The 13084-nt window shown below is 42.3% G+C and overlaps 1 protein-coding gene across 1 annotated transcript in view; it reads right to left on the reverse strand.

The window, feature by feature from the left end:
- Window positions 1-1264: 1264 nt before the first annotated feature.
- Window positions 1265-13084, reverse strand: part of GREM2 (gremlin 2, DAN family BMP antagonist) — a 37558-nt gene continuing 25738 nt past the window's right edge. Inside the window, exon 2 of the mRNA XM_034060731.1 lies at window positions 1265-4143. Coding sequence (XP_033916622.1) covers window positions 3636-4142 — 507 coding nt within the window. The 5' untranslated portion in view covers window position 4143 and the 3' untranslated portion in view covers window positions 1265-3635. The remainder of the gene's footprint in view (window positions 4144-13084) is intronic.

The raw sequence follows: 13084 nt of genomic DNA on the forward strand, positions 1-13084 counted from the left end.
CATCTATCTGACCTAAAGCTTTTCTCATCTAGCCTGACACTTGCCTTGCTCTTTGATTGCTTCCACAAGGGGGAGATTTTTGAATTACAGTTTATGCCTCTGGTACAGCGGTTCAGCAGGCACACAGCAAGAGGCTGGGAGAGCTGGAGCTGGAGTCTACACTGTGCCACAGAAGAGGTTCGGGTGGGTTCTGGGCAATGAAGCTACCTGCAAAGCAGGAGAGAGGCTTAGAGACAGAGATGTTGCCTGAGCTCCTTTTGAGCATGGGCACTTTCAAATTCTGAGCACCTGATCCAGTAATTCTCAAAATCAACAACCACAAAAAAAAAAAAAAAAAAAACAAAAAAAACCCTAAACACAAGCAAACAAAAAAAAACCACCAACCAAAAAACAAACAACCAAAAAACCCCACAAAACCCAACCCAAAGTCAAACACAAATAACCCCCCCAAAACAAACAGACCAAAAAAAAAAATATACCCAAGTTGCTAAACTCATTAAATTGCTGAACTGTGAGCGGACTTGGGGAGTTGGGGAAGAGAGCAAAAGACTCCTGTAGGTGTCAGTTACAGTGACATAAAGGATAAAACCCTCCCATGCTAGTTGTGGTCTAGGCCCTCCTGCTCCTTTCAAGACCCATATGACAGGCACCTCTCCCGGTCATATGCAGGCTCATTCTGCTGTGCGAACAAACTACCTCTCCCCAGTGAAGTCTGCTTCAAGGTTATTTTGCAACTGTCTTTTCCCTGGGTTGGAAAGGAAAAAAAAGGAAAAAATCCCCCAAACACTGCCCTACCTTTGGTGAGGCACACAGCGCACTCATCCATCCAAGACATGAGAGCAACCACTAAAGCTCAGCTGTATCTTCAGATTTACTCCCCCTCACCCCATGAGTAGTTTGATGCCCGTTACGTAAAGATCTTGTTCTGTTTTAAGCAAACCCACTTTGGTCAGCCACAAACGATGCCAGCAGCTCAGCCAGTGATGGAGTTTTGGTTGTCTTCTTATCAGTTAACCAAAAACCAGAATTTGTGCATGCAGAATCAACCCCAGGATCAAGATTAGTGCAGCTTAGTTTTCCCTCTTGCCTTGCAGGTACTTTAGAGGGGAGTAGGGGACAAGGAAAGAACTAGCTGGGTACTCCCAAGCTATCAGGCTGAGACATCATTTACTTGTTTCTGGTAAGGTCAAAAGGAAGTTGGTGTAGATACTGTTTAGAGACCAGTTAGACACAAGGTGTTGAAGCAAAGCCCATACACCTGGATGCCATATAACCCTAAAGTAGCTTTATTAATCTATAATTTAATAGTAGACCTATAAAATAATTACATTATACTTAAAGCATTTCTTCATTTTTTTTTGTTTTCACTTACTTACTTATAAAACAAGAATTAAATACAGTTTTAACCATTACAAGCTCAACTCAGTTTTTACATAAACAAACACAGCTCCTAGAAGGAGCTTTAAGCTGCAGCATATTCATATTGCAAACTGGTGAAAAACCCAGGCAGGGCATAGCTTAAAGGTAAAGATTCTTGCACATTTTTCTTAACTGAAGTTACTAGGGTGCTGTTCTCTCTAGAGTCCAAAATGCCTGACTTTTAATTTCAATTTATTTATTTCAAGTGGAGACTGAGATCCCTGGAGTCTTAGCAGACTTCAGCTATTGCTGCCTTCCCCTCACCCTTAACACTTAAGCCTAGACAGAATGGTGCTCATTTGGTGGCTGGTACAACACTGGCAATGCAACAGCAGCAGCCTCCAAGGCAATCCCTGTGTGAGGAGTCTCCCTGTGCACTTCTGACACGCTGAAAGATCACAGCAGAAAAGCTATGGCTGTTCATGTAATAGGGCTAACAGATCTGCTCAACCTCATCCTGCCCATGCCAATCCCCATAAACCGCTTGGTAAGCTCTGGTGGAGCTCAGTCCTGAAAGCCTCTTAGAGCAGCCTGTCTCACATAATAGAGACCTGTGGCGCTGAGCCCTTAGCTGGTGACAGTGCTAAACACATTAACCCCTTCAAGCGGCTACATGTGAAGAGGCTGGAGAGAAAGGGCTCCTACAGCAAGCTGGTTTCACTAGCTGCAGATGCTGAGCTGTGAGACATGCATCAGGGAGTCAGCATGTCATTTTTAATTTGTAAGCTTCAGACAATTGAGCATGCACAGGCTTTGGTTTGGGAAAAGGAGCTGGTTTGTTTTCAGGCACAGGATTTTAATGCAGCTGGGACTAATACAGATCATATCTGTAACAAATGGGAGAAACGGGACATGCTAAACTCCATCAACTGAGTAACAACATAGCATGATTTAAAACGAACTTCAAGCATTTACCAACACTGATTGTGTAGGACTGAAAAACTTGAGTGGACCACCAGTACTGTTGCAATTACAACTTACTCTCCCCCTGCTCCTACAGCTGTGACCCATTCCAGCACTACTGACTGACGGGTTTGTCCTTTAACACTAGCACATTAACATGATTTCCAATCATGGGAGAGACACCACTCCCAAAACCTGATGACACTGATGTAGCTTTTGTATTCAGTCCAGCAATGACCAAATTTTGTCCTTTGTGCGACAGTGCTTTTATACCTTAAGGGAAACAATGTTCCTTTAAGTGTTCTCAGCTCCTCTCCCACTGCCCTCCCACCTTCCTCAGTCTGCACAGGCATAAATAAAGGTCATAAATGGATGTTGTCCTTTTTGGAGTAAGGGACACACCTATATCTAGCACACAAACCCCTACTGAAAGCCTGGTTAAACTATGCCCATTTTAAGCTAGGCAGCTGACCTAGCATCCGAGTCTCTTAGTCAACATATTTTAATTTCTGGCATATTCTGCCACAAGAAAAATATACATGGCTAGGTCTATAATACTTTAAACAGCTGTTTATCATAGCTAGGTTACAAAATAAACACTGCTGCAGAGACCACGTGTTCAATATACTCTAACCACAACAGCATCAGAACCCACCCTCAGTCTGCTCTGTGGTCGCAGTGGCTGACCCAGCTCCTCGCCCTCTTCCCCATGCTTCTTATCTACCATTCAGACAACAAGCCGGAAATGTCTGTCATTGCACATTTAAAGTTGTCTTAAGGAGATGAGCCTCATCGAAGAGTCCTGCTTGCTTTTCGCACGTTACTCTCCCTCATCTGCATCCCCCAGTCCTGGGCAGCATCCCAGTATTTCAAGTGGGAGCAGCAAGCTCCAGACCAAATCGTGGGAAAAGTGTTCTTATCTTTCGGAGGGGACTGGAGTGTAGGGCAGAGGGCTTTACTCCACACAGTGGAAACATTTAATGCTGGATTCAGCCAACTGGTCACTTTTAGATGATCAATCCCAACTTCTGGGAGCCTGCTCCACTCCAGAATATCCAACTGCCAGATGATATTGGAAATACAATGAAACTTGATGGTGAAGTGCCTAACAGAGCCCATTAAAAAGCGCTATTACAGTAGGCAAGCAACAAGGAGCCTTTCCTTGCTGGAGAGATGCCTCCTGAAGGAAAACAAAACACAAAAAAAGGAAAAGAAGAAATAAACCAACAAAACGGACAGTCTGCTCCGTGGGAAGTGAGAGGCAGCAGTGAATCTGATGGGGGCAAGACCAAGCAGTAGCTACATGCCTGCTCTCACAGTTTGCCTGAGTTGTTAAGATTCACAGACATGCACCGGCACTGCTTGACCTTCTGAATTTTCTTGAGTCGAAAAGGTGGGTCCAGCTCCGGGCACTCCAGCTGCACAGTCGAAGAGGTGACCTTGTGTGGCTTGCAGAAAGCACAGGACTGGAAGGACTCCTCCTCCTTTTTCACGTGCCGGGGTATGTAGAAGGAGTTGCACTGCCCATAGCAGAAGCGGTTGATGATGGTGCGGCTGATGCAGCCCTCCTCGCTGACAGTCTGCCGCAGGGGCTGCGTCTTGCACCAGTCGCTCTTGAGGTACTTCCTTTCGGTGACCACGAGGGCCTCCTGGCTGGAGGCCAACACCTCCTTGTTCAGCTGCTGCCTCCGCTCGGAGTGGTTGCTGCTGCTGTCTTTGTAAGGGGAGGGAATGGCGCCTGCAGGACGGTTTTTCCGGGTGTCTGTTACTCGAACCAGTGCTGCCATCAGAAAAACGGATAAGGCGAATTTCCAAATCATCCTGCAACAGTAACACAAGTAGCTGTTAGGGGAGATGCATTTTCAAACCGCAGAGCTGCAATGGAGTTGAACTTTGCGCACACTTATAGAAGAAGTGGAGATTTTACTGCCTTTGTAATCCCATCACTTTTCCTGGGAGATTAGCTCTATTCTAGTGTGATTATTTATCATGAAGATGCCAGGCCCTGTGAAAAGTCACACTGCTCCCCCTCCCCCCCACACCACTTGCTTTTCCCCCATGGGGACACTGCTGCTTTGATCACTGAAGCAGTGATTTTACAGAGGCTTCAGCCAGAAAGGTTCCCTCCTACTCTGAAACCCTAGGCCAAACAGCTGGGCAAACTCCTGGCTAGCGAAGGCTCAAGAGACTCCTGCCAATACTGTGACAGCTGATTTGGGGACAGCAGGGGAAAGGGGAAAGGAATACCAGGTTACACAAGGTGAATTCCCATCTCCCTCTTCAGCCCGAGTCCCTGCCCAGCCTTGTTCTACACAGAAGTAACAAGAGGTGTCCAAAAACCTATTTTTATTGTTTTAAATTATTTCTGAAGTTTCTTGGGGCTTTCATGGCACTTACAGGATTGCGTTTGTTGTCTTTGTGGGAGGTGAAAGCTTGATGGATTTTTGCAGTCAAGAGGAAATGCTTAAGCACAACTTTGAGGACTTCATTACTGCAACACCCCTTAGGCATATGGTTTAAGAAGGTTTGTAAACAGGAGAGAATTCAATATTTATTTTAGATGTTAAGGAATAGGGTAAAGCACAAGCCAGCTGCTAAGTTAAAATAGTCAGCCAGTTGGCAAAAATATTTTTTCCTATGGTTGTCTGTTAGGATTTCTTGTTCTGTGGAGCATCTCTTACCAAGCTCTTGGATTTCCATCAACCATTTGTCCAATTCATTTTAGTAATGTGTCTCGATGCGCTTCTAGGATATCAGAGTAAATGACTAAATTTCCTCATGAAGTCAATGCTCACCAGTGAACTGCCACAACTCATTCAACAGCTCATTTCACACCATTCTCCCTGGGAAGGAAAACAGAGGAGCGCTAGGGGTGCCAGAAGTGGGTGCAGCCCAGAAACTTCCCATTTGAAGGCAAGAACACTTCAAGTCTTTTTAGAAGTGCACTGTTCACCTTTGTTTTTAATGGGCTGTATTTGTATAATAGCACACAGATGACAGACTCACCCTCTCTTCCCAGTAAAGCTTCAAATCCTACCAAGTAATGATTTTTTTTCCCCTTTAAAGAGATGCCAAGACAAAAAAATACCATCACAATGGTAAACACAGACATGTCTAACATTATAGACACTTGAAATGCTGTGTAAGTACTCCTAACATGAAAACATGCTATTTCCCAAAAAGCACAAAGGCAATAACAAATCATTCTCATAACAAACCAGACCAAAAGTATTTAACCCCTGTGGAGATAAAGAGAAGGAACTACCGTGGCAGACAAGGTGAGATAGCATCCATTTACGTGATTGTCTTAAGTTTACAAGATCTCAGTGTCAAACTCTGACTAAATTTCTAAGGGTAGAAACTTGAAGTGCTGAAGGAAAGTGCTAATCCTACAGCCGTGAAAGGAGGGTGTTGGGATGCACAGTTACATTTCACCAGAAACAGCTTTAAATGGAAGCCAGTATTTCTAAATCCCAAATAAGGTCATTCATCTGCCCACTGACACCCTCTGTAGCCATGGGTACTTTAAGTCAGTGTCCTATTTTCACACTGCTCAGCATTCAGCACACAAGTCCAGAAGTTTTGTCCAGAGTCTTTAAATGAAGCAAGACTAGACTTGGCTTTGCTCGCAGGTATTGTCGCCAAGACCACTGGATGTCAACCCACACAGCCAGGCCAAAACCTAATCAGGTAATTAGTTTCAGTTGAATATAGTGTTCCACACTTCCTTTCAAACTGTTCTCATGTTATTCTGCACTGATGGCTGCATTTCAGTAGTAGATAAAACAAGTGACCCCCACTGCTTTGTGTTTTATGTAGAAAGAGGAGGAAAAAACTCAGGAGTTACAAGCCTGCACCTTTTGGAGAAAGACAGAGGTGAGCTCTCCACAAGATGCCTTATGCCAACATTCCTCACACATACTCTTCTATTCTACTCTTGAAACACAAGCCCACAAAGTAATTGTGATAAGTCCTTCAGGAGGGAATTTGGTCCTTTTCAGCAGGATATGGCTGCTCCAGTCTTCTCTGATCTTGGCTGGGAAGAGGGCGGTTCAGGTCCAGAGTTACATCAGAAGGAGATACACACTCTTTTCCCCAACCATCCCCCTTTTCTTTGGGAAACCCTGTCTTATCACATCTGCCCTTTCTCATCACAAAATGCAAGCTGAAACCGTTTCCCTTTCGTGTCAAGGATGGGATCAAGTACAAAATCCTATGTAGGAATTCAGGAAAGCTGACAGAGAGCTAACAAACAGCTCTAAGTCTACAATACAGAGAAATATTACAGTAGCTTTCTAATTACTGAAATAGTTTTATGTAGGCATGAAGAGCCATTCAACAAAGTAAGTAGGATTTATTCAGTAAGTCTATGTTTATAACTAATAAAGCATTGTTAATCAAAGCCACTATTGTAATGTTATAAACCAAATGCTGCAGTACACATTAACAAGTACTTTTACAGACAGGTAGCAAGGCACCACCTATTTCTGTCATTGATCCTTATCAAATCTGGACTTTAAAATATTTACATAACACAATAATAATCTGTTTTACACTAGCAGGTCAAACGTGCATTCTGTCAGATCATGGAATTTCTAATCACAGGGTTGCCCCTTACTAGCCTGCAAATCACCCCTTTATAAGCCCTGGCACGCAGGTCCCCTATTCAAGCAAGTAAGGGTGCAAACAAGGTCACCTGGTGTAAACAACATGCCAAGGACTACATATATTTTCAGTGCTCACATGCAAAGAAAAGAAGAACCTAAGTATTCTTAGAGAAACAGAGCATTTTGGTAAACTCAGTCTGAATGCAAAGCAACATGGGGAACATTGTCTGTCTGAAGACAGAGTGGGATGAGAAACGTACTGGCAAAGAATCTGGCTTCTGGCAAGAACAGGGCAGTTCTGACCTGCTTAGATGTCACAGAATCGAACAGCATGTGACTGAGACCAAGTAAGCAAGAACTGTCTCAAGAGACCAATGACTCTAAAACTTGCACAAATGACAGCCTGGAACCACCATTCCTGCTGCATGGGGGACTCCCAATGGCAGAGGCAGTGAGAGCTCCCATGTGAAAGTTTCCAGCTTCTTCAAGCACCATTTCCAGCTGCTGCCATGTCTCCCCACCGCTTTTTTCCATTGCATGAACTGGGAAACTTAACCACAGACTAGATGCCAAACAAGGCCCAGATGCAATTACATTTCACATGCTAGGCTTTTATCTCTTTGAGATAACGAAATCAGCATCAAGCATGAGTTCATAAACTCATCAAAATCATCATGCTGGAGCTGGGATATCAGGTACCCAAAGGACAGTAAAAACTCCTTGGCCAAAGAGGCAATATCCAGCACTGCAATCCGGTGAGGTCGGGGCACTCAGCTGGGAGGGGAAGACCCAGGATCACTGTGTCTGCCCTTAGCTTTATTTCTTCTTTGTATCCAATTACTTTGTAACATAAAATATCTACCAAGGCAGGCTCCCTCTTGCATACCAACCTTCTGGCCCTATAACTCAAGCATTCTTGAAAGCAATCCAGCTCCAGAGCAGGACAGGCAGTAGTGTAACCCCCAAAATAGCCTATAGTTCTGTGGTTAGGGCACTTCTCTGGGAATTGGAGTATTGGATTTGACTCAGAATTCACATGCATCATTCCTGGAGAAGTCCCCCAGTGCACAAGTTGGTGCTATGGTCTTAAACACAGATCACAAGGTAACAGCAGCGTTCATCTGTGCTGAGTGACTGCTCCACTGTTTCCTCTGGTTTTCAAAGGCACGCTCAGTTTCTCACCTCAAGATGTAGTTTATTACCAGGAATTCCTGTTTCGTAGATCAGACTATTTCAGGGTTGCAGGTGGACAGAAATAGAGAGGGACGTAACTTGAAGATTGCAGTTATTTTTTACATAAGCTGCTCAGGCAATCAGCAGGTGTGAGACCCATTTGTTTGTCTTAACACGCAACACCTACAAAACACTGCATTATCAGCATTCCTGGAAGCATCCAACTCTGATACTGGTATGACACAATCATCTCCTCTTCACCAGGCCTGCCTGGGAAAGGTTCTGAAAAAAGCCACAGCCAATGGCATAAGAAAACCCCTGAAACCTGCAAAACCTTTCTTACCAGGGAACTTGAAGGGCTACCTGCTTAGTCACAGGATGGATTCTCCCTGCAAACACATGTGGAAGAAGATTTAATACTACGCTCATCAAAAGCACCATAAGAGCCAAGACTGGGAAAATGATAATCAAATTCAGAGATGCTTTACTTTTTGAAAATTGAGTTTAATGAACAGCTGAAGAGTTTGCCTTAGAAAATGGTTTCTCTGTGACTATCAGCAAAAGGCAGACATCATAAACTGCATTAAATCAGGTACAGTTCTGTGGCACAGTATATACAGTGATACATTCAACCATGTGCATCACTTTTTTCCAGCTTCCATCCTGCAAAATTCATAGACATAAGAGCTCTCCTTTAGGATCAGCTATTCAGCTGACTGTGAGAATCCCTGCTAACAAAATCTGGTTTATTCCCCATTTACTTTCGCAAGTCAAAAAACAATCTGTATAAACCAGCCCTATGTATATTAATGTAAGAACATGGTGTACATGGTTAGTTCTCAGCATTTAAGATGGGACACAAGAAGTGTTCCTTGAAGACAAGCCAGGCAGTAACTTTTCAAAGAACTAAAACTTGGCTCTAGCAACAGATGTGGGAAGCCAGGAAATATCAGATTCTCTACCAGGAAGCCAAAAATGCTATTTATTTAATTTATTAATGGCTAGGCATGATTTTAATGGTACAGTGTTCACATAAGGACTACACAAATCAGGCATCTTTGTGCAAGGGAGGTATTTGGTGCTAACTTATCCCTTTTAAGTATAGTTTGGAAACTGTTTCTCCAGTGTCTCAATAACACCAGCAATAACTGAACACTGTACTGTATCTTTCTTTTCGTGGAGCCATGGTCCTCTTACTAAATCATTCCATCATTAATAGATTCTCATTACTGAATTGCCAAGACTGAAACCAGCGACAACAACAAAACATGTAGGCAGCAGGGGGGAACTAAACTTAAAAAACCTCAGAAAACCCAGTACTGCAGCTAGAATGTGTTATTCAGATATTCAGATACAAAATCTCTGCATTTTAACAGTAATGAAGAGTTACCATGTACTAGGAAGACTAAAAATCACTTTTTAAAACCACTGCACGCAACACCAGAGGGAATAAGTGCTTAAAAAACAATAATTAATGACATTACAAGCAGAAGTTTTTCCATTCTTGCCCTCTAAGAACCTTCTATAGTGATCTGAGAGAAAGCTATTTCGTTGCATCACAACCCTAGCAGTTGGTGGTAGAAGGAGAAAACATTTCTTTCAGACTTAATAAATTCCTTGTACCCTTGCTGGCTGGCTTGGATGGAGATCCTTCCTCCTCTCCATCCTTCCTTCTCCCTCCCAGCAAGAAGATCCATCCTTCCCTCTCTTTGCTTCGAAACCCTTCTCCCATAGAGGCTCAAGCATGTCCACAGGGAACATCATGAAGCTTTACCAGAGACAGGAAAGGTCTGCTTGCAGGGTGGATGCCTTGGGATCCCCACTGTCCTCTCCCAGCTCTCGTTCTGATTTTGAAATGGGAAAGTGGGGTTGGGTTTCACCTGGCCCACACTCTTCAAGAAAAGAAGCATTTCTGCATCCTGAAGTTCTCCTTGTCAAGACAGTTCCTGAAGACACTAAATTTAAAATATGGAGAAATAGAGTACGTCACTGACAAAACCAAAGTACATAGAACGAAGACACTGGCAATAATCTATGCTAAGATAAAGCTAGTTGTAAGCAACTCAGAGGATGTTGCTTCATACTAATTTCAGCTCTCACTACAGATTTTTTTGCAATCAAGAGCTTTATCTCAAATTTCCCCTGAAAAAGTTGGGTGTTTAGAAGAATTCCTGGTCTGTGCACAAAAATATAAGAGGAATCAAGGACTTGACCAGTTACTCCTGTCATATTCAGTTATGTGTAATGTATCAGACAGATACGTTATTTTTTGGACAGGAGCAATTAAAAAGAAAACTCACCCTTGGCACTGAAACTAACTAGCTCAAGTGTTGGGATTTTCCTTCATTTTGCCCTATGTCTTCTTTATCTACCTTTTACTGCCTTCAGAAACTCGTGTTTATAACTACTGAACCATTTCTTCTTTCAGGAACTTCAGACAAGCTCATTTGAAACAGGTCTGAATGCAGATACTCACTTCATCAGAGTTAAGAGATCACATTACTCCACTGCTCCTCTTTGCACTGACATCCTGCCAGGAAGTATATAGATTTAAATATTGTATTACTGATCTATTATATTAGGCTATCCACAGGCTGAATCCTTTTTACCTTGCATAGCTTCCAAACCTGTGCTTCACTTTATTTTTTTGAGTAGTATTAGTATTGGAGGAACTGAGAGAAGTTTTTCACTTTTTAAAGCCAGGACAAGGAGTTTGTGAAAAGAACCACTGAAGAGTTCAATAGCTGAGATATCAGGTTTTATCTGTTATATCCAACATATGAACTAGAGTTCCAGAAGACTAGAGAGGGGTTGAGAGGGAGGGAACTGGTGAAGCCAGACATGGAATTTTTCTTTGAGATACATTCACTAACACTTATATCCATTAAATATCATTAAATAAAGACCATTGTTTCTCAAAAAACACATATACATATAATAAAGGCAATACTTGACTAGAAGAAAATAGTGAAGGAAATCATGTTCCAGATTTGTGGGTTTTTTTAAAAGGCTGAATGTTAGCCAGGCAGTACAGTGAAGCAAGACACTATCAACTTCACACTGCTATGTGTGTATCAATGGCAAAAAATTCAATTCAACAACTCTGTCAGCATTTATCATTTTAACATAGGCAAAGTAAAACAAAGAGGAGGAAGAAAATCTGCAAGAAATGTAAAAGCTAGGTCATCCTACAGTAGCTCTGGTACTGTGGCAATGCCATTTTTAGGAGAACATGAATATACAGAACTTCAATTGAATACTGTAACAGGTAACTGGACAAAGGCTTTGTGGAATATTGCTATGATTAAAACTCCTAATTTCTGTCGCAATTTCAGCTGCAGGAACTTGTGGTTTTAGAACCAACCACAGACAAATGTCTGCCTGGTGAGCACATGTGAACTGTCCCAAGCAGAGTGAGATGTCCTACTCAGAAGTGTCTGGGTAGTCATCAGAACTGGCAGCACATGCAACACCAGGGAAAAAGGGGGAGTGGGAGGAGGGAAAAACCCACAAAATAAAAACAGATTTCTGCTTGCCGTCCATGAGGTTGATTTTCTTTCTCCCAACCTGGTTTTGGAGAATGCCGCAGTCAGGGGGTGGGGGAACAAACACAGAGAACAGCTTTTTGGAGAAGACTGAAAGTTAGCTCTTCTCTGAACCTAAAAAATGTCTCTTTGCAAGAGTGAGCCAGGACATGTTCTCCTTCTCAGGGCTCCTCAGCTTTTCAGCATGGGATAAAGTGCCCCAAATAGGCAACTCAGTTCTGTTTGTACATGAGCCATTTGTTCAGCAAGCAATAATAGCCTACATCTTACTTTATTCTCCTATGCAGGAGGCAGCTGATACAATCCTATTTGGCAGCATTTCATTCAGGAGAAAACAGCAGACTTCTGCCCTTGGGAAACTAAAAACTAAATCAGAAGGGAAGCGGTGGCTTGAGCAAATGTCTTTATTTGTGACCATCCCTCAGTCTGTTGGAAAGGAGGACAGTCAATACAAGAATGCAGAAAGTTCAGCGTTTAAATACAATAGCTCATTTCATTGCTTCCTCACTGGAGAATCGATACTACAAAAGACTATTTTGCAATGAGTAGTCTCCATTATATTTTTGTTGCTTGCATGACAACAGAACATAGAAATCCTATCCAAGACTAGTGCCTGACTAAGCAACACAACTTCAAATGTTCGTAGACTAACTTGGTGAGCAACATATGGTGGAAACAGCACAGAGCACAAAGGGGAAGTGAGTTATTGGAGGTCAGAAATTAAATGAGAATGGACCATTTCCATGTCTTTCAATTGCACCCCATGGCACCAATGTTCTTTTCACTGATCAATCAGATTTGTTACCCTTAGGCAAGCTTTTCTCTAAAAACATTATACTTTTGTATACAAAAATAGTTCTGTATGAAATTTTCCAATCCAGTTTCTCTGAGTTTTGATAGAAGAGAAATGGAGTTACGAACTTTATTGCCCTGTAGCCTCAAACAATGCACTATTTCCAGAGCACGCAGCTCATTTTCTAGCTCACCATAAGAGAAAAGACATTAGCCTTTAATATACATACATGACTGTACTTGCACCACTCCCAGAAGAGGGCATTTGGATGAGCTCTGTTCTGGAAGAAAACTGAGGCCTGTATATTAAAGCATCACAGAAGTGCTCAAAAGAATTTCTGCTTGCTTCTCTTAATGGCTAGAAAAAAAATGCCATTACTTCTAAAAGTCAATAGGTGACATATAATCTTGTGTATGAGAAACAGATTAATCAACAGAGAAGTAACATTTCAATTTTCCAGGTATTCTGGAAGTTCAGACTCTTGTATTCTTTCAAGCTCTCTATTCAAGATGCTATCCTCAAATACTACATTATGACTCTTAAAGTAGTCATATTCCTATTTGAAACATCTAAAATGCTATTTAATGCTCTAGTGTTTATATTTTCATTGTTTGTAGAGCAATATCCTATTTATAGAGTTGAAA

The sequence above is a fragment of the Melopsittacus undulatus genome, chromosome 3, assembly GCF_012275295.1.
Source record: "Melopsittacus undulatus isolate bMelUnd1 chromosome 3, bMelUnd1.mat.Z, whole genome shotgun sequence".
Taxonomy (NCBI): Eukaryota; Metazoa; Chordata; class Aves; order Psittaciformes; family Psittaculidae; genus Melopsittacus; species Melopsittacus undulatus.